The sequence below is a fragment of the Pholcus phalangioides genome, unplaced genomic scaffold, assembly GCF_987345545.1.
Source record: "Pholcus phalangioides strain wild (caught in Gottingen) unplaced genomic scaffold, Ppha-v1.0 ptg000017l_1, whole genome shotgun sequence".
NCBI classification, from domain to species: domain Eukaryota; kingdom Metazoa; phylum Arthropoda; class Arachnida; order Araneae; family Pholcidae; genus Pholcus; species Pholcus phalangioides.
This window is the reverse complement of record NW_028301610.1, coordinates 41,377,343-41,399,930: the sequence shown is the minus strand read 5'-3', so window position 1 is coordinate 41,399,930 and position 22,588 is coordinate 41,377,343. Positions and strand designations below refer to the sequence as shown.

General features: G+C 35.1%; 1 protein-coding gene across 1 annotated transcript in view; it reads right to left on the bottom strand.

Annotated features, from left to right (window-relative positions):
* Positions 1-22,454, bottom strand: part of jbug (filamin-type immunoglobulin domains fbug) — a 302,454-nt gene extending 280,000 nt beyond the window's left edge. Inside the window, exon 1 of the mRNA XM_089246657.1 lies at positions 21,777-22,454. Coding sequence (XP_089102783.1) covers positions 21,777-22,134 — 358 coding nt within the window. The 5' untranslated portion in view covers positions 22,135-22,454. The remainder of the gene's footprint in view (positions 1-21,776) is intronic.
* Between the last annotated feature and the right edge of the window lie 134 nt (positions 22,455-22,588).

Here is a 22,588-nt window from a genome sequence, read left to right as displayed (position 1 = left end):
ATGCCTTATTCCATCAAAATCTTTCAATTAGATGCCGTTGAAATAAAATAAATTTCACATACATAAAACTTACTCCATTGTAAATATTCGTACGCGCGTTTCCACTCAAAAAATTTCCTAACTTACACAGGCGTGGATCCGGGGCAATGTGTTGGGAGGAGGGACTTATTGTGTAAGTTCGTTAGATCACGTATTTTAAGGGACAGACCAATTTTTCACATATTTATTCACGACTGTTGGGAGGGGCGATCACCTCCATCTAAATCCGCGCCTGAACTTACATCAACCACAAATTTTGATTCTGTTTTTACTTCTTTTTCAAGCGTACATTTAGTATGAACCGCATCCAATACACATGTAACCATTTCCTATATCCAAATGCCACTTCAACTAGAATTCATAGTTTAAAGACAATTTTAACAGCAATCAAGACATTCTTTTTGCGAAGCAGAGGGTGATCCGCTAATTCATCGTTCATGCAAATTAATTATAGTCATTCAATGATTTGGGAATATATTTAAATTAGTGCTGGTCACAGATTACTCGATCAATTGTTAGTTGAAGTTAAAAATTGTAGTTGGGTTAATCGACTCGACCAATTCGATAAAAAAAAATTTATTAAAAGTTTTTGAATTAACTTGATTTGTTTGGAAAAACCGATTAGATATCTTACAAATTATTGTTCAAATTTTTTACATAATAAAATATTATGTATGGGAACATAATAAAATATTATGTTCATATACTTATATAATTATATGCATACATAATATTTTCCCGCTGTATGCCTCTAGGGGCGGGACGGCAATACATGATTGATTGATACATAATATTTTAGATAAGTGACCATATTTAAAAATATTTGAATTAATATTTTTTCATCAAATTTATCCACCAGTCGATTCAACGAAAACTGATAATTTCAGTTTCAAATTGAGTTCGATGAGAGTTTTAGAAGACCACCCCAAAGCAGAATGTTTTGCATTGTTCTGCAACAAACCCTTGGCTGCCTGGAAATGTTCTGCAATAGAAAATTACCATAATAGAGTTTTTACATTTTTCTTAAAATTTTTCCAAATTGTTCTGCAATAGCACTGATTGTTCGGCGACGTATGTTGCAGAGATTTCGGCATATTCTGCTTTCGGGAAGACTATATCTCAAAGTTTATTATCGCCACAGTTTCTAGAAAAACAAGCAACAGTATGATCGAAAGTAGTTTCGAAATCAGTGACTAATCTAAAATAATCGATTTTTAAAAAAAAACGGAAGGATCCATGTGAAGCAATTACAGGTTTTGACAAAATTATGTTCAGCATATTAAAGTGTTCAATTGGTTGCTTTAATTTCTTTATCTATTAAAATATTTGTATATATTTCCTATATTTTTATATTTGCCGAATAGGTGTGTGAGAAATGAATAAAATAAATAAATAAATATATATATATATATATTTTTTTATAGCATAAATAAATACAAAAAAATTTCGATTAATAGATTTAGTTTTTTAACAAGTTAAAAGTTTTAATCGATTCCTAGCTCTATAATTTAAACATATTAAAAATATAATATAGTATTTAATATATTATCTGTTACACCTGCGGCTTCGCTCCCGTGGATTTGGTAATCTGAAAAATTACTAGGAGATGATTCCCCCCAGACAACATTTGAAAATATCATGATCCCCCTTTGGGGTTGAATTTTTAGAAATCCTATCTTAGTGGGTGTCTACATTATAAAATATAATACTGACCAAATTTCATATTTACAACTTCAACAGTTTCAGCTCGGCTTCATGATTGCCCTATATAGTTTTTGAACCTCCCTTAGGGTTGAATTTTGAAAAAACCCCTTTTAGTGTGAGTCTCTACATTACAAAATAAAAATACTGACCAAATTTCATATTTTTCACTTCAGCGGTTTTAGCTCGGCGTGATTTCTCTATATATAACCTTTGAACCCCCTTATGACCCCAACGTAGGGGTTGAATTTCGAAAAACCCTTCTTAGTGAGTCTTTATGTCATGAAATAATATAGTGAGTCTTTACGTCACGAAATAAAACCACTGACCAATTTTTGTGTTTATAGGCTTCAGCGGTTTCGCCTCGGCGATGATGAATCAGTCAGTCAGTCAATGAATCAGTCAGGACATGTTATTATATATATATATATTAAATATATATATATATATATAATTTAAATATATTCCATTCTTCAAGAGAGAGAGAGAGAGAGAGAGAGAAAGGCAATTCATAATTTATAAACCAGTTCATTAACTTATCCTTGCTGTAGCAAACATATTTTGGCAAGGTATCAGAAATTCTTGAATGGACATTCCCAGATGCACAACGAAATCAATTTCTGTAAATTTTCTCATATTTTTCTGTTGCTTATGGAAACAATGCACGACCCCCAGTTAGAGGGACGTCGACAGGGCTCTATCCTTGGAAGCCAGGGATCATATTTGTATACGTTATTTTTTTCCAAACTGAAAAGTTACTGGGAAATCATAAGGGAACCGCCTGAAGCCTGTATTGTTAATGTGCATATTAGAGATTTTGTGGAAGATAATATCATATATATATATATATCTGAGTAATGGTTTCGAGCAATATTATATCTTATAGTTGATCTCGAGAATGAATGCATAGAAAATAAAAAAAAGCTAGGGCAATGAAATGGACAAACTTCGAATACTACAACAGCTGGTATGATGGGCAATAATAACGGTCAAGAGATAAAAGTTTAAGAAACAGGAAGAAACCGGTTCCAGCTGGCATTACAAGGGTAATTTATTCTCTTTTCAACATTATTAGGACGATGTAACTGTAAGGTGAGGTATTTCAAGGCCAAGATATTTTTCTTGACTAGGTCACGATATAAGAAAAAAAAAAATTAAATACCATTACTAAATCTTAAGGTTGCCGTCCTCACTATCATCCAAACGAAAGCCGTCATTCAATCGACGTTAACGAAAGAGAAAAAAAAGTAATAAAAGCAATATAATTAGGGCCTACAGAATAGTTCCTAGAGAAGGAAAAAAGCCTAGGGCTCATTTAGAATGGAAGGCATTATTGACATAACCATCGCGGAATCTGGTTGAATAGTCATAACAATAATAATGATATCTTCCCTAATGATACGCCGGTCCGAAAAATAAACTATACTTTTTATGCACATAGCAAAGCAATTAAGGGTTTTTTAAACATATAATAAATGTAAGTTTTTATAATTTATTTTCCCGACATCTTTCAGTTGATGAGTTTCCGGAAGTGATGTGGTTTTAGACAAGAAGACTTGTTTTTAACAGATAGGAGAGAATCTATATATAGTTTTTACACATTTCATACAGTAGGCCTACTCATAAATACACGATAGTTCAATATATGCTACAATAAAAGAAGCTATTATCTGTAAAAAAAGAGTGGAAGATGACAAAGTACGTTCGAGACCACAATTGCTTTTACACATTCCAAATTAAGCTCCGACAGTCGATTGACTATACTGTAATTCTAAGTTAAACGTATTTGCGTAAAATTATGGCCATCATTTTTATGTAAATCCACAGGCGTTACAATAAATCGACGTATATTGTTTTTAGAGGTGAGCTCGTCATAGGAGATAGAAGTAGAATTTTATGTATAGAATTTATGGAATATATATATGCCATGAAATAGCAGTTGGCACGAGTGCTACTGATCAGGCCAGGATCAGTAGCACTCGTGCCAACAATTTATTTTCATATTTTGAATAGACGTTCATTATTTCTAAAATACCGCACAAGCAATTCATTTAGCCCAGGGCTTCACGAGGCATCAGGTCGTCACGTGTAGAGACTGTGAAATGTGAAATTAATAAATGGGGTTCTGAAGACAAGACAAAATTTTTAGAATTGATTTCAGTGTGTCCAGTACAGGGAAAGGGCCAGAAGATGCAGGGGAAAATTATTTGGGCTGTTTCACACGAAAAAAAAAATGTTTGGTTGCTAAGAAATTTGGCTGGTGCTTAATTTCTTTTTTTTCAGATTTGTCAAACCCGGATTCGGCCATAAGGTTATGATCTCCCACAAGTGGACTAGGGATACTACTTCCACAGTGAAAGTAGTATCGCTAGTTAAGAAACATTCTTATTGGTTTTTGAACTGACGAAACTTCGAACGTCCAAAAGTAAATTATAATTATTTATATTTTTCTCCTTTAGAGTTCAAGAAAAAACAAGATATTAGTGAAAATCGAGTTTTATCCCGGAAAGTTTTTGTGATTATTCAGCGGATTACTGTAAGTTCTAGCTTTTCGAGTTATCAGAAAACATTTTGCATATGTGAATCACATCGCATCCTCATTCACCAATGAAAATTAAAGATTTTAAAACCAAAAAAATCAAAGCCGGAAAGATTTCTTGATATCAGAGTTGAATAACGACCCACCACTAGTAAAAAACGTACTGAAATGTTAGGATTCATTCATTTTCCACGTTAATAAATTCACCACCAGCTCTATAAATCACTCCAAACTCATCAACCATTGCCACTATGAAAATTTCTGATTTTTCTGGTGCCACTGATATCCAAAGATTTTTTTTTATCCCAAAATTATTTATAGCGCAATTCAAATAAGATGATTTCCTGATGAAAAAAACAAAAACAAAAAAACAACAGGTAACACATTTTTCTTTCATTTTCTCAATAATTTTATACAAAACCTTTAAAAAGTGGATTTTTATCTAGAAATTCCTCTTATCACCTCTTTCACTTTATCGTTGTGAATAGTGTGAAAGCAACAGAAAATTATTATTTACATGACGAATGAGAACACATAAAAAAAATAATAATAAATAAATGAACACGAACTTATATAAATTTAGCATATCGAAGTTGAAAACGTGGAAGAAAATAACAGACATTAACAGAGTTCAGAAACAATGAAAAAAACATTTCCGATCAGATATCTAGCCATGCCATACGTAGTGCTTTGGTTGGTTTTATACCGTATAATAGTTCCCAACTCACACTTTTTACCCAGACACACTGACAATAGCCCTCTTCCCGTCGATTGCAATACAACGAACAACCTTGAAAACAGATAAAATGCGTTGGTGAAACAATGGACGTATCTCATGGCGCATAATCAGCGGTAATATTCAAGTTGAGACTCTATTAACAAAGGAAGGATTTGAAAGAGAGAGAGAGAAAAGAACCTAAAAAAACGAAAATGCGCTTACTTTCGGAAATCACATTCACAACAGGTTTAGTAAACAGATAAACGGAAGTCAACTTTTTATTGTATTAGCTTTGTGTCATTCAAATGAACGAAACTTAGCAAGAGCTTATAAAAACACTCAGGTCACTTTGTAGATTTGATCGAGAGTTCTGGGATATTGTTCTTGATGATTCCAAATACCGAATTCTATCAGACAAATAGGCGCCGGAATTTAGAGCCTTAAGCCCCTTGGGAAACCTTCACCCGATAATTCATGAATTTACAATCTAGCACACAATATACTCAGTGATATTAATTGTAAAATCAGTTTTACCCGATGTATCACGAAGAGTGCCGAAAGGAATAAAAATTCTTAGTTGAATTTCGGAATCATATAGAAAATTTTTTTTTTATTCCTTCCAGACACTGATGAAACACTCCGAATATCTACAATAGGCCTATAACAACAATTCTAATTTGAAATTTCGTATGAGAAAAAAAAGGTGAATTTTAATAGAATTAATAACATGGTTAATAGGCCCATATGTTAACTGTGGTTGTTTTGACGTGATATCTCTAAGGAATGTTGTTTAATGTCGGTTTTTATCATTATGTTTTTGTCGTATCGGCGGTAATTGAGCAGATGGTTTTTATTTCATTGTCTTTCGGCACATATAATTTTTTTAACAGTACATTTAAGTAAAATTCTAGAACCTATATGTCGTTACTAGGGATTTTAGGCATTTTTCTAATGCACCAAAGACCTTTCTGATATTTCATGAAATGCAAACCCATTTAATGCCATCAGAACTTTTCTTGATCCCGACCACCACAATAAAGTCACAAAACTGAGTGGTTAACCTTTCGGTGTGAGAGACATGTAAGAAAGGTCTTCCAAAATCCATTATAAACTATAAATCCCAGCCAAATTAATCCACGTGTTCATGAAATCACCTTGGTGCAGCAAAGTTGATCTAATAGGGGATTTGGAAAAAAAACTGATACATCCAATTAGTATCAGCGTTATAAAACTTTTGAAAAGTTATCTGGAAGTCACACACAAAATTATAGCATGCAAAATTACTGCAAAAAATTTCTTTCTCATACTATGTACATAACTAGTTGTATCAATAATAATTAAAATACATGGCATGACGTGTGAAAATGCCAAGTTTCTCTGCAATGTAAAAATAGAAATATGGAGGTCAACTTGAAAATGAGTTCAAAAAAGAAACGAAATGAAAAGCTTATTAATAATTATTTAATTATTCAAATGTTGTATAATTAATGAATACCCATAGATCCGGTATAACTAATTCAAGTCATGCCTAGAGCATTCGTATTTCCCGTAATAGAAATTATACCGGACTATATTAGCAAATAAAAACACATTATTCAATTCGTTATAACACCTGATCAATTCTTGTTACTATTCATACACATTAGCCTGATTTGTCTTCTGAGAATGCGTATTTAAAACAGCACAAATTTCAAAGTGGTTATGAAGTTCTATTTATATGCTTCAAATAAAGACACGTACAATGTGCTCTCAAAATGGCGGGAAATTAAGCTTCATGATTTTAAAATTGGGATTTTAAGCCATGACATGATTTATGATTTTTTTCATTCTGAATGACTGCATTACCATATGCGTATTTGATATACAGTGGTTTGACCTGTATTATTTGGTGTCTATGCAGGTGGTCTTGAAGGGCAAATGCTGAAGAGAAATTCCAAGTAATCCAAAAAAAAAATGTATAAGTAGGTAAGCGGGTTATCGAGTATAACTAAATACGCAAATCGATCTTCATAGCCATACATATTCACAGATAGCTCACGTGACATGATGATAAATTATCTTTTGCCGATGTCACCTGCGTCCTTGTAGAACAGAGGTCGGCAAACTGCTGCTCACGAGCCACATGCGACCTTTTAGGGACGTACAATGGCTATGAAGTATTAATATATGCAATATTAAATTGAAAATGAAAATAAAACTATCATAAAATTTTAAATTTTTACACTAGCTGTATTTGACAAGCAAAGACTTATAGAGATAAAGATTTGTATGCCTTGGTACTGAAAATAAAATAACTAGGGGAAAAAATGAAATATCATTTTACTGCACGAGTAAACGGGTATAAAAGATCGATAGAAAGAGAGAGAGCAAACTCAACGATTTTCAATGAGTGAATAGTCTTCTATATTCTTGCCATGAGTTGAAAAAATTAAAATTAATTGCAATTTCATAAATGAGCAAATTTGCAATTACGAATTTCGTGTTTTCAGTATCATTTGGTCTACCTATTCATGTGACAAATCGTTTTTTAACATGGATTTCATTAAATGTAGATTGAGATAAAAATTACTAGTATCAAATTGGAATAATGCCGTGAAAAAGGAAAAAAAAACTAGTTACAAACAGCGGGCATATAGAAAATTTCTAAGGAAATGCGAGCTCATATTGTTCAAAGTGATTTAAACCAATGAGATCATTTTTCTTTCGCGTAATTTTGTCTCAATTTTAGGTATTAATATTATAAGTTGTGATAATCACTTTAACTTTTTCTTATTTATAAAAATGCAGTATAATTATAGTTCTTTCTAAATTGTGAGAGACAGGTTTGGCTCTTTCCGTCTCAAAATTTTGCTAGAATCTAGACAATTGAAGGATTCGGCCGAATAACGGTCTCTATGTGGTTTTTTTAAATTTCAGATAAGATACAATAAGTCATCATTGAATGAATGGGAACACCTTTTTTGCCTAAATTGCAGCTGTGTAAAGTGGCATAGCAACTACATCTGTTGGTTTCTACAGGAACTTACTTGAGGAACGTATAACGGAAGCTACATTGAACGTTATTCAGTCAGAAACCCGATTTCGCAAAAAATATAACAGACCGTTATTTGACCGAAGGCTTCAATTTCGCATCCAAATTTAACGTTAAAAAATACAAGAATAATATCAAAATTAAGAGTTAAAACGAGACGAAACGATAAAAAAATAGAAATATTGATTCCAATGAGAGTTCGGAAGCACACAATTTCAATAGCCGAACTGACGAATTCGGAAATCTATAGTATCAGTGAGAAACGGAGGACAAGTAGAATTTGTATGTGTAAGAACAAGCCCTAAACACACAACTGACCTTTTTTTGCGAAACATCGCGTCCTTAAAACAGGAATGGGCAAATCCTATGCACCAGGTCGTCATGGCGACTAAAAAATTGGTATTGGCACCTAAAAAATTTGTTTGTGTAATTACTAAATTGCAGGCTGAGAGCAGCACAAAATGTTTGAAATTCATAGTAGCATATTTGCCAACATGAAAGAGTGTCACTATGCCCTGAAGAAGCCAAAAGAAGTATTATTTTGGACCTTTCCCTTCGGGTAAAAACTTTTTTGACGCCCAAGAAATTGTTCTGGTGCCTGGATTTTTTTGCAATTCGTAAAGCCCGGCCTTAAAAATATTGTTATATTTAGGTTACAAAAAAGCCTTGCCTTGATTACAGTGATTACAGTTTCGTCTTCGCAAGTGCTTTTGCATAATCAAAATCTATATATGGAAAAAGTAGAGCATTATAGTCTTCGGAAAGGTAAAGAGATTTGAAGTCGACAAATAACAAGGGATCAGTGGCTTTAAAAAAAAAGGGGGGGGGGGTCCAATCAATAAACTTCTCAATTTTAACCTCATGCTCTTGAAAAAAAAGTTATGATAGGCTAATTGCCAAGACAAGGTCAATATCCTCTCTCTCCCTGTCTCTTGCTCACTCACTTGTCCACAATACACTTGCGAAGGGGTGTAACTTGTAAATCAAGTTTGCTGCCAAATGGTGGGTTAACACCTTTGGGCGTTTGAAACTGACCCCGAATAGTTGCGATGACTAGATGAACTAGCGACCTCGAAAAAAAAAGTAATAATAATAAGCAGAACCCGTCGATGCCGACTTTGGAATTCGGAAGAAAAAGAAATCTTCAAAAGAGAGAGAGAGAGAGATGGGTATATAAAGACTATAGTCAGAGCAATGGGGGGAAGGGCAAAAGCATGGGCTTATTGTGGAATCTGAGAGTTTGGAAGAAGGAAAACTGTCCAATATATAGGAAATGTACATTGTGTGATGCTGAAGAGCTTGGACTGTTCCCTCTTGTTCGTCCTAAACCTCTTTATTTCAAAGTAGAAAGAATAAAATTCGTGGAGTGAATTACTGATCTTTTACAACCCGAGTCTTGTGACTGGGCAAGAACTGACCAACTGGAAGCTGAGTGGTTAGGACGGTGTGCAATCATGAAGGTGATAGCACTGATTTCTCATGCTGAAAGGTCTTAATTTGATGTACCACGAGATATTTTCCAAGACTGCCGCGCACGTCGTTTGGAATCGCTCGTGATTTTGAAAAGTTTAGAAATAATTTATATAGACATTCGAAATCAGATTCCAGTTCAATCAGCTGCCGCTGTACGGTGGTGTGGGCAATCGCGCGAATTCTCATCGTGAGGATCCAAGTTTGAACCCCGTTTTCGGCACAGAGGTGGTCGGCTAAAGTTTGTTTTCTGCAGTTCTCTAACTTCGAGGAGCAAATGGGAGCCGGTCTTCTATTTGAAAAGTCTCTAGCCAGAGAGCAGGCAGACCCTAAACATGATACTTACATAACAATTAAATTCAAGCATTTACCATCTTCACTTTAAAATATGAGAGACAGACGGCAGCACCAGCAAGAAAACGAAACACGCACAACTCTAAGAACATAAATAACACTCATTCCGACATGTACCGATTCGTTAGAAATTCCGCAGAGAAATGTGTGCAAGGTGCATGTACACTTAAGTAGTAGTAATTCAATCAGCTTTTTTTAGCGCAATAACTGTGCACAGAATAACTGTTAGACGACAGAACGAATGGATATTATGAGCAAAAAAACTAACGGATGAAATTAGCTACAATAGCGTGCCCTTTCCAATAGTTCAATAGTTCTCAAACTTTTGTCACTCACGGCTTTTTTGCCTTTGTAAACGTTCATATGCGGCTCCTCGGAATAATTTAACAAAACTTATGAATAAGTTTCTCGGAATAATAAATTAACAAACTCCTAAGCTCCAACAGGCACACATCAATATCGCCAGCGCATAGTGACACCCCTGACAAAGGTTGGCGACGCCTTTAGGAGCCGGGTGAACACTTTGAGAACCACTACTATAGTTGAATGTTAATCCACATGTTTTACGAGGATGGATGTAAAAATGAAAAGACTAAGCCACTCCTAGTCTATATAATATTCGGAAAAAAATCATCCTCTTATCTGTCACAATAGTTAACATCTCAGCTAGGCAAAAAATGATATGTCTACAAAAAACAAGTCACGTTTATCAGCTAAATTCTGCAGATGTGAAATTCATATTGATTCAAAGCCCCAAAGCCGAATGTTTTGCATTTTTCTGCAACGAACCCTCGGCTGACTGGAAATGTTCAGCGGTAAAAATGCCCATAATAGTGTTTTCTGCACTTTTCTTAAAATTCTTCCAGATTTTCGCATTTTCTGCTTCGGGGGTTTAAAGTTAGAGAAATAATGTCAAAATAAGGCATATACATTACACGAAAAGAAGAACAAGCGAATTGATTTCATGCACGGAAATATTTTATATCTTCTTTTATTTCCTTATTTATTTGATAACAATTCATTTCTATCACGAATTCTACTTTTAATTTGTGTGAAAAATGCAAGGTTGTCGCAACAGCAAAAGTGATAAAATTGTGTGAAGCCTATTACATTGTGTTTTTTACTCATTGTCCCACCAGTTCATACAAACCAATGGAGAAAGTTGGTACCCGAAATTTGCATACATAATTTCATAAGTCATCTCTTCTTTGGTATCAAAACAAGAAATGAAATAAGTGATATTTTTGAGACCCCGACTATATATGTAACTGTTCTCTGACGAGAATGGCTCAGTGGGTGTCGAGAAACACCTACAGGTAAAAGAGTTCAATGTTATAGACGCGTAGGTTTTGTTTTTCCTCCCACCACTTGAACGTTTTTGTATTTTCCATAAACGAGTTATACATATTTTTACGACTCAGATGAAAAAAATAAAATGAAACGAAATGAAAAAAATAATAATAAACAAAACATTTTCTGAGTCACATCAAGGCCATTTTTGTTTTCTTTGGCGCATGGCATTCAATTGGGCTGAAACTCTCTTACTACTATTTTACTATCCTCACTACTATATACTATATTTACTATTCATTCTCGGAGTCCACCAAATAGAAAACATTTCCTAAATAGTTATAGGCATTCATGATGAAGTAGAAGACTCAGGCCAAAGAGGCCTGTGAAATTATGACTTTCAAATATTTCGTTTACATTTGCGATATTCATCTCTGCATAGCCGAGAAAATCACTTCGACTTCATTCTCGTTTCTACCATACATGAAAACTAAACGTTTAGAAGTCATAATTCCACTGACCACGGCTTTTTTGGACAGGAATCTTTTTACCTTGACACCGGCCACTAAAGCCTACATTTTTCTATCAGCGTTGAGGCTTTACCCAAGCACCCGAGAAGTTCAAACCATTAAGATGTCGAGATGCTTTCAACGATCTACTATCCAACTAACCAGATAGCGCTTTCGCATGAGATAAGCAGCATGTGACATCAATAAATTTGTCGTGTTTATTACTATCCTCTCTCTCTCTTTTATAGATGTGAAATCACATAACCACGAAAACAATAATCTTTTCACTTAAGTTTTTTTTCTCCAAGTTTGTTCATTAATCTTCGCTTTCATTACCATTTATGCTTTTCTATCTCTATTTCTTTCTGTTATACATACTTTATATTTTAGGAACTTAAGGAAGTTCAGAGCCTAAAGTTTAGGTCTAGGCTTTTAGTTTTTCTCGTTGAGGCCTTGAGCTACAAGGTTCAAGTTCATAACTCATCAAAAAATTCGATGGAAATACTTTTTTTAGTTTCCAAAAAGTAATGATTTCATTATTTTTTCACTGCCACACCAGCAAGGCACAGCTCATGGTTCCACAGTCAAATCTCAAATCTCTTCTGCATCTTTCATTAAGAATGCAAGCTGTTTGTGGCACGACTCGTTTCCATGATCGAACGCCTCAAGCGAAAACAAGAAAAAAAAAAAGATCAAGTATTTCTCCGTAGAACATGCACAGCGAAAAAAATAAGTGATCAAAGAAAAGTCACAGCAATTATTTTTCACGCAGTATATCTTTCTTACTCATGCATCCAACATCATTATAATTATTATTATAGCCCTTTATATCAAGTTTATCCTGTTGAGCCCACTGTCCTGTCAAGGAAATGACAGAGAGGAAAGGCAAGAAAAGAAAAAAAAATAACTAAGAGAAATGTAATAGGAAGTCATCGAACATGCAAAGAACGTTTATGTTCTTGAAGACCCTATCGTTCTACAAGTTACTTTGACATGTCAAGAATAATTACGTAACAAGCCTCTAAAGTTGCTATACTACTGATTTGCTGTTTAAGACAAAAAAAAAGTGTATTATTAATATTAACTTCAATAAGAATAAATTTTTCTAGATAAATGTGAAGACAATGCACCTTGGAAAATAGTATTGAAATAATAACAGCATAATATATATAAAAATTTATAAGAATGTTTTAACCAACGGTATGACGAAAGTTATTTGGTAAAAAGTGGAAAAAATACGAGTCTCACAACAGAGAGACATGGGACAGAAAAGAAGAATGAAAGTGTGGCGATAAAAAGAAGTTTACTTTCGGTGGCTATTGTTCATTGTCATGGGACGGTGTTGTCAAATTGCATAAGCCAGATTTCATCGTCATTGCGATACATATATACGGATTGTAAAATCAGAGTCACTTTTTAGTACTTTCGGTGTACCTATGTATTGACGGAAAGAAAAGTTAAACCCCTCCTTTAACAAGAGCTTATGAAGAGGATTATAATAAAACACGCAACGATTATTCAAATTACATTTATATTTGATCACAGTATGTGTTCACGTAATTAGCAAATTATGCCAGGAATTGGCGAACTGAAAAAAATTCAGATGCTATACAAATTTTTTAGCATATTTTTTCTGAGAAAAACAATCCTAAATAGTGTTTTTTTCTATTTTCCTGGAAGTTGGTGGCAACTTTTCCATGTCGGTAGACAAGATGACATAAATTCAGGGAAATATTTGTCTTTGGACTCAAAACCACACATCGAAAATCTTACGTGTCCCAAACAAATTTTTCAGCTACCCTGGTGGCTTGGGATTTTTTGAGCCTTGGATTATGTGTAAAATAAGTCTGGATCATTAATTTTACGTCATGGATTATGGATATAATTACAAAAATTCACACCACGGGTTTTCAACCAGGGGCCTTGGAAAGATTTGAATATTTCCGTGAGCATAGATTGTGCTGATTCAGAAAACAATCTGAATCAGCATCCCCTGCAGCAGGGTCTCCTACCTAGGCTGGGATCTTTGTTGGGCCCCTATCAGGTCAGATTTTTAACAGGGCTCTCTATAGTAAATTTATAGTGTAAAAAAAACGAAAAAAAAAAAAATGATGAGAATTGTCCTGGGCTGGAGCCTTGTAAATCACACCCAGTATTTTTTCAGGAGCGGTAAAATAAAGGTAAAGAAAGAAATCGGTTATTTACTTGCCCGGACACATCCCTAATTTCCGCCTTGGGAAGCTTGAAGTAAGTATTTTAGCGTTGACAAGGTTCACCTATATTAAGCATTTTTCAGAATAATTAAAAAGTTCAATCCTAAAAGGAAGGAAAATATGATGGTTCATCAATGATAGCTGTAATGTGGGAAAAAGTTATCTGGCATAATTAAGAAAAGCAAAATAGATCTGGTCCTATAAAACAGGACGGTTTCTTTAAAAGCGGGACGTATGGTTATGCAGATTTTTGGTTAAACATTGGTGTGCGACCTCCGACGAGTAAAAAATCCGGCTTTATTCCAGAGTCTCCTTGGTTAAAGCCTTTCAGCCTCCCACCAGGAACGTTTTTAGGGGCGGCGTCTTTAGGAGTTTTGCACCCGGACAGTGGGTGAACTAGAGCCGCCCCGGAATCCCAGAAAACAAATCTCAGGCGGTATGTCACAAAATTATCAGAAAATAATTCTAACATTCATTTTAAATGGCTTAATTATTCTGTTTAAATTTTTTTTAATATAAGACACGCACACACACACATTATCTGACGGTTCGCTTCAAACAAAAGATAACTTCCCGTTCGAAGATTCTGTGAAACTATCAATCTTATTAAAAAAAAAACCAAACATCAATCATATAGAAAATAAAGAAACAAATCCATGAGAAAATAAATAAAAATAAAAATACATTTTTGCATATCAACTTCCCATAACAAATCGTGATTCAAGACCATTTCAATCATAACAATACACCAGTTTGACACTTTGATTTCTCCGTCACGTGCGCATGATCTACGGAATAAATGGATTCACCTAATTTCGCTCAAAAAAATGCATGGGAAGTCACCCGATCCCAACTCTCTCTCATTACACTATAAAGCTATAACATACGCTTTCTATCACGAAAAGTTTTAACAGATCATGTCTAAGGTATGTTATCACTGGCTTCCTTTCATAAAGAAAACAACACTTTTTTCGTATATTATTCCTAATTAATTACGTTAAAGACGCTTAACATGGATTTCTTTTAAGACAGAACAGATGAGTCGTCCAGAAAAAGAACAATAAAGAGTGGATCTAAATTAACTTTTCGTGTCAAGAGTAGAAGTTTTTACTAGACTGTTAATTTTTATTTCAAACGCAACTTGTGGAAAAAGTCCTCATTGTTGTTCCTGGTTGGGATTTATTTAATAGACACAGTATTGTTCCGACAGAACTGAAAATTCCCTTCGACATGCACATATAAACAAGAACAATGACCAACATATTATTTCTCATATTCATCCGAGTGGAAAAGAAAATTTGCTGTTTCAACGTCATCGTATGAACCATTTACAAGTCAAGATATCAAAGACATAATGAAGTCTGTAAACTGCTATTTCCTGTCTAGAATACGTCTTTCTATTGCCGTAAACTAGTCGATGGAAAAAAAAAGGGGTCAGAGCAAAAGAAACGGCACACGTTTTATTCGTTATCACTTGAAACAATTCAATTGAAGGTTATGTTCCTTAGGAGCTAGTTCGCCTCTACCAGAATGAAAGCCTATAATGGCAAAGGACATCATATTATATTCAGTCTGAATTCTATTACGCCAGTATATGATATCACATCAAATACTTTCGCTAGAACGTAGAAACGTGTATAACTTATCAAATTGCACAATATCTTAGCAAAAGTGAACCTGTTACTAACACGTGAAATTACAATTTTTTTGATAGAGTGGTCAAAACCAGTGGTTCTCAACATTTAGAAGAACGCGGCCCGGCTAATTTATTTTTGTAAGCGCAAGAACCGGTCATACACAAGACTAACGGGAAGTAAATGGGAAAAATGAAATGGCAAATGATTCACGGCCCGGTTTGGCTCCTGTCATTATTCGATGGTTGAGAAACACTGGTCTATACCATTGTATACTGAAAAGAAGGGATGAAACTAGATGCTTTGTCAGCCGGGGCAAGCACGCATTTTGGCGCCTTCATGCAATTTAGAAGGAGCAGTTCAAGGATGAATTCAGCCCTCCCCCTAGTCCAGCACCCGGGGCATCAGACCCACTCCCCCCCCCCCCAGTTGTGACCCTGCCGAAAAGACCAACTATTATGTACAGAGTGTTATAGATTAATAATAGAGACCGCTCACTTATTCACCGGTGCAAGGGAACAAGAAAACAAGACGCATAAGTGAGATTAGGCGTATAAGTGAACAGCATTATTTATCTATATCTTATAGACTGCCGCTGTATGCCTCTAGGGGCGGGACAGCAATATATATGATTGATATCTTATAGACTGTGAGTGCAGAAAATCATCTCATAACTGAGAGAAACGTTATACGTTTGTGACGAGTTATGCTAGAGTGACCGTAGTGAATTATGTAACAATTATTATAGTCAAAGATGAAGGGCATTGTACGCCAGGCATCTTTAACCTGTTACTCGCGATCACCACGTTGCTAACTGAAGCACCCGAGAGTGCTCAATAACTAGTGACTTATTTCGTGTTCACGAGTTCTTCATCGGCATACCAATTAAACCATTCCATTCAAGAATTATTATACCACATTATACTTATACTGATCTTAGTTTATGAGTATATCAGAGTTGAATGAGAGTGTCTTCTTTTCATGTTCAACATAAACGGTTCTCGAGACTCTTACAAGGTTGCAGATCTCTGGTTTACGCCATGGGGTGGAGTACATGCGAGTACAAATGAATAGATGGTGTCTAGTCAATCAAAAACAGAAAGATGACCTAAACAATGAGCAGAATAGCCTGTACGTATATACAGTCGACGCTGGTTTTTACGAAACCGTACGAACATGATAATTACAGTCGAACCCCGTTACAACGCCCCCCCCCCCCGTTGTAGCGCGAACTCCGCTTACTGCCACAAATTTTCAGTGAACAAATCCTCCATGTAGGGATTATAATATAAAAAACCCGTTATAGCGCCAATTCGTTATAACGCCAACTGTTGTTTGGATGTATAGAAAAAGTCTGTGTCTCATTTTCCAAGAAAATTTCCACACACATTTCTTTTCTACCATCATTTTTTTTTTCTGAAAGGAATTGGGGAATTATCCTTTTCTCATTCCATTGTTATTATCAGTCAATATGACAATAGTTTAGAGCAAATGACTTGAAGAATAAAAAATTGTGTGTAGTCAGGGGGGGGGGGGGTCTTAGAAAGCACATTGAATACTTGAATGTGTGTAGGAACCAAAAGAACCACCGTATTCAACGAAACAGATTTCTTGATGGGGGGAAAGTGTACAAAAAATGAGCGTACTGCTCAAGTTTTTTCAAGGTTGCCAAGAGAAGTTTTTCAACAGTGCATATTTTTACTCGCTGGCAGGGCCGTAACTAGGCTGGGGTGACCGTGGCACTCCACGGAATAAAGGTTGAGAACCCTTGAGTTAATGTATCATATCATTTCTCAAACCACCAGTTCAACCAATCATAATAAATAAAGAGTGAATTACGTTGTCAAAGCATCTTCACTTCATGGTCATCCCCGCCAACAATCGAATCCTTCTTCCAGGCAAATGTTCTCAAAACACCTGCATGTTAGTCATGACGAATTGAAACTCTCTAACCCCCTCCCCTATTTTCTCTTAACCTTTTACTGGCCGAATTAAGATTTGAATTGATTTTTTAAAAAAAATTTCTGCTATTTCACTTTTTGATCCTTTAATTTAGAGATATCAACCATAAAATTTATGAAAAAAATTTCCCTGTATGTTTTCTGTACTTGCCCATGTTTAAGACTCGTAGAACGTTAGAATTTAAGTTTACTTTTTACTACAACGAATTCAGAGGTCGCTGGAAAAATAAAATAACCAGAAATAAAATAGCAGAAGAAAAACGAAATTCGTAAAAAAAACCTGAGAGTAAATAGAAATGGAGTTTGTAAAATAGAGCGGATTTTAAAATTAGCTCTATTGTATGCTGTTCGGGACAGAAAAACGGTTGGTAAAAAACAGCGTGTTCGTAAATTGGAAGTTCGTGAAATTGAGCGTCGACTGTATATGAGGAGTGTTCAACCCCCTGAGTACTGTGTAACCAACAACCACTTCCATTCTAAAAAATTCCATCATTTCTAGAAGTTCCAAAATTCATAAGGAGGGCCACAACTAGATGCTTCGGTCAGCGGGGCAAGCACGTATTTTGGCGCCCCTTGTAATGTTGAAGGAGAGGTTAAAAGGTGAAATTCGCACCCCTCTGACCCCAGGGGGTCCAGACCCGCCTGTTCCCCCCCTAGTAACGGCCCTGTTCACAAGTGCGGAACATGCACAAGAAATTAAAGCATTATGTTAATTATAACTTTTGTGAGGTATATAATAATTATCCTGTATTGATAAATTGAATAATTCGATTTTTTTAATAGTTTTTAGAGATCCGAATTAACGAAATTCGATATTGTAGTATTTTTATTATTACTATAAATCGATCAGCACGCAAAAAATGCAAACTAATACGGTGGTTAAATGCTTGTTTTTGTGTTATATAGAATAACAATTCTTCAATCAAGCCGATTAGCATTAGCCAAGTAAATCTGCATGCAACATTAACAGCATTCCGGAGTTTGTTGTACACGGGATGCTTTAATGAGAAAAAGAGAACTCTCTTGTGGCATCCAAAAAATAAGAAAAAAGTGGAGGAATGAGTGAGAAAGAAGAAGAATGCAGCCGCCCTTCACTTGGAATGTAACCACCTGTTTCAGCAGCAGCGGGTCACGGGTAGTTGAGTCGTCCTTTCGTGTGAGACGAGCAAAATGAATGAAGCACCAGCACACGAGCTCAAAAACAACAAAAAAGATGAACATTTATATGTACACAGCCTTTTTGTCTTTCTTTCATAAAAAGTTGGTATTTAGCGATCTTTCAAAAAAAAAAACTCAATGTCACTGAAGAATAAGAAACCTAATAAAGACATTTTCTTTTGTTCTTTTTCCAAACTCCTTAAAGCATTTTACATAGTCCTCGCTTTCAAACACCAAATGATAATGATTCATTAGAGCACCCAAACGGTATGCCGCCGTAAGGTGCTACGAGGTATGTGAAGATACATTTAATTACTGCGTTGCACCAACTAAATAAGGCCTCGGAAGGAAGTTTTATGATCCCGGGTTGTTTCTATCAGGATGGACTAAGGCGGTGATTCTCAAAGTGTGTGTCACGGCTTCTAGGAGCGTCGTCAACCTTTTTCAACTTCAACTTTGAACTTTGCTACGGGGGTCCGCGAAGTGAAAACGGTTCGAAAAAACTGATTTAGAACATAGTTTCCCAGACTTTTTGTTTCATCGCCCCCCTTCAATTTTTTTTATTTCTCATCGCCCCCCCCCCCACCTAATTCAAGTCAACCCATAGAATTCTATACTAAACCCATAGCTTCTATCGCCCCCTGGACCATTCCATCGTCCCACGGGGGAGATATTGCCTACTTTGGGAAACACTGATTTAGACACGTGGAATGGCTACCATCCCCAATCTTCTCTTATCGACCAAAGATCGTTGTGAAAAACATTGATGCAAATCTTTCTAAAAGTAAATGTTGAAAGATGTTGCATGACCTCATACAAGTAATACCACTACGTATGCGTGTTGTTATTTGTGCTAAAACTGGTCCAACAGAGTATTAGAACATGTGGCATGTTTTAGGCCAGGCAGGATGTAATAATAGAATTGTGATTCCCAACTGGTATTCTTTGAATGCCACTGCCAATTTAGAATGCCACTTAAGTGTATCGAAATCGGGCAAGGTGTGTAAGATCAGTAAGACGTGTAAAATTCCCAAGGGTGTTACAAAACTTTTTAAATTTCCAAGGATGTCTCACAAAACATTCTAAATTCCCAACCGCGCAGCGAAAGTAATAAATTTGGGGATGCCTGCATTAAAGCTTGGAAAAAAAATTCTCCAGTGATGTTTGTAAAATTTCGAGTGTCAGAATTAATAAAGACAATTTTTCCTCAAAAAATTTCAAAAATCATTTTTTCCATATCCGATATCTTAACTGACAGACTGGTAATCCTGACAGGTATAATAAGCCCCTTCACGAACATCACTTGCCCGGGAACCCATCATGATCTTGAGGCAGCCCTGAGTATGTCTCCCAATAATTTATGAAATTTCGTCAAAATAGGAAGAACAGTCATACTAATTGTCTTCTTTTTTTACCCTTTTTCATTTCTTTCAGCCACCTTGTTGGGCAATTTTCCTGTTGTTTCTTCTGATTTTGTATTTGTATAATTAAGTTAAGGTTGTGTCGAATATTAATTGGATATAATTTAAGAATATGAAATAATTTATTTCATTACTTGATCGGGTTTTAAAAATAATTTTGGAACTGGCTGAATCACACTGAAACATGACATAATGATGCTCCATTTTTGAAAAATGAAATTATGATATAAACTCAGTAAAAATACACAAAACTAAATCAATATAATAGAGAGAATAGAATCGACTTTTCATTTTAGACACATAATTATCAAATACAGTCGAATCCCGTTATAACGAACTCCAAGAGACCAGAGAAATCACTTCGTTAAAATGAGATTTCGTTATAAAGGAATTCCAGGTTTTTGCATTGTTCTTATGTAAACTTATCTGGAGGATTGGAAAAGTGTTCGTTAAAACGAGAATTTCGCTAAAACGGTATTCGTTAAAACGGGATTCGACTGTATAATTATTACATTAACATATATAGTGGATTCTTTGACTTGTCCGGGACTTGAAGACCCTCTTTCCATGCTAGCAGACACGCTGATATAATTTCTGATAATTTTATGGTGTCTTGAAACGTCAATTCAGTTATCATACATAAAATAAATTAGGCGCCAATATCAACTTTTAGTCACGATGGTGACCTGGTGCCTGGGATTTGTTAAAGTTTAGTTGTCTGAACTAAATTATTGATAAAACTAAGTTTATATTATACTATTTTGAGGAATTTGACTCATTGTCTATTATGAATAATGCTTGATCCGAGTATTCAATCAATTGTTTAAACTAAAATTTCACCACTTTTCTTATAAAGTTTCTTATCCCACACAAGTGATATCATCTTAATAGTTTTTGTTTATTCATAAATTAACTTTCTTTTCCAAATACTATACTAGAGAAAAAAATCACTATTTTAACCTTTAAATGCGTAGGTAGCGGGCCCGTAGCCAGAAATTTCGTTCGGAGGGGGAGAACCACTTGCATTTCGTGAAGGGGAAACCAAAGTAATAGACAGAACAATAGATTTGGCCATCTTTTACCCTTTTTTCATTTCCTCATATTTCGGGGGGGGGGCAGACCTTCAAATCCCCCACTCTCGCTACGGTCTTGGTAGGTGTTTTGCATATTAGCCACGGGTTCTTTAAACGTTCATTCCCATAGCCAGTGAGGAGATAAAAATTTAGAATTGCCTTTGCACATAAGGTGAGGACATACTCTTTCCATTTTATATTTTGAATTTGCTGGAATGTCCCAATCAACGACAACAACTCTTTGTTTGTTGCAAAGCATATGTGGCTGTGATTTTGCTACGTTGTTAAAATTATTTGTTTGCTTTTCTTTTACCTTTCAATCCGATTTTGTTTTTCTTTCTTTAGTTTGAAACACAAAGAAGGTAGTTATAAATTTGGGAAGTAATATTACTTCATTACAGTTATTTTATGTGTGATTTTTGACGCTTTACACGTCTTTAATAAGTCTCTGTATAAACAGTACAATTCGAAATAGATTTTTTAAAATGATTTTTCCGGCTTTCACTACGTGTCATTGCCTACGAAAAAAAAAATTATCAGCTCGGAAAATGTAGTACTTAAAGTTTAAGACAGGATTCAAGTTGTTGAATATTTAATTAAAAATATAAAAAAATGAGATTGCATTTTTCGAAAATTTCAATTTAAAATAAGCATATGCTACTTACCAATGTTTACCAATTTAATATTATCCGATGCCATTGCCTGCAAAGCGATTTGAACATTTTCCAAACACTGATGTTGATTCATGGGTTTCTTAATTTTTTTGAGTTTACGTTTTTGTAATACTTCAATCAATGATATGAGCTTTAATCCATCGTTGAAGTCGGTCTGGAGATTAGTAATTTTCAAGTCAAGAGGACGAAGCTGTTCGTTCACCCAGTTCGTGAACGTCTTCTCTTGAATCTCAACCCAAACATATTCGTCTCCTTTGATGTGCATAGCTCGAGCTGCATGTCCTTCCGCAGAACGTGCTTTTAAGCCCACATGGCTTAAATTGAATTCAGATAAATCCTCCGATTCCATTATTATTAATTAACGATCTTTCACACAAATATCACCACCGCCTAAATGAAACGCCACATGACGATCCCACGATTTATAAGAAAAAACAACCTGTTTGAATGATTTCGAACGCGCCAACTTTCATTCCAATAAAATCATAGAATCGTTCGCAATTGATTTTTAAAATAAACCACAAAAAAAAAACAACTATTTATCTTGAAAGAATGTAGCTCCAGTAAATTATTAAATTTGAATAAATGACTGGTGATTTGGTAATCACAAAACACAACATCAGCTACAGAGAGAGGGACACGTTTCCGTGAATGAAAACAACGGACTGTCACATAGCAACGCTGAAGACGCACGACTCAGGTAGGGAATTACGACGACGGGCGCACGATACGTCGAAACTCGTAGCTTGCAGTTGCTGCAGTTGGAAAGAGGTATTCTGATTTATCGTAAGTAATACGATTGA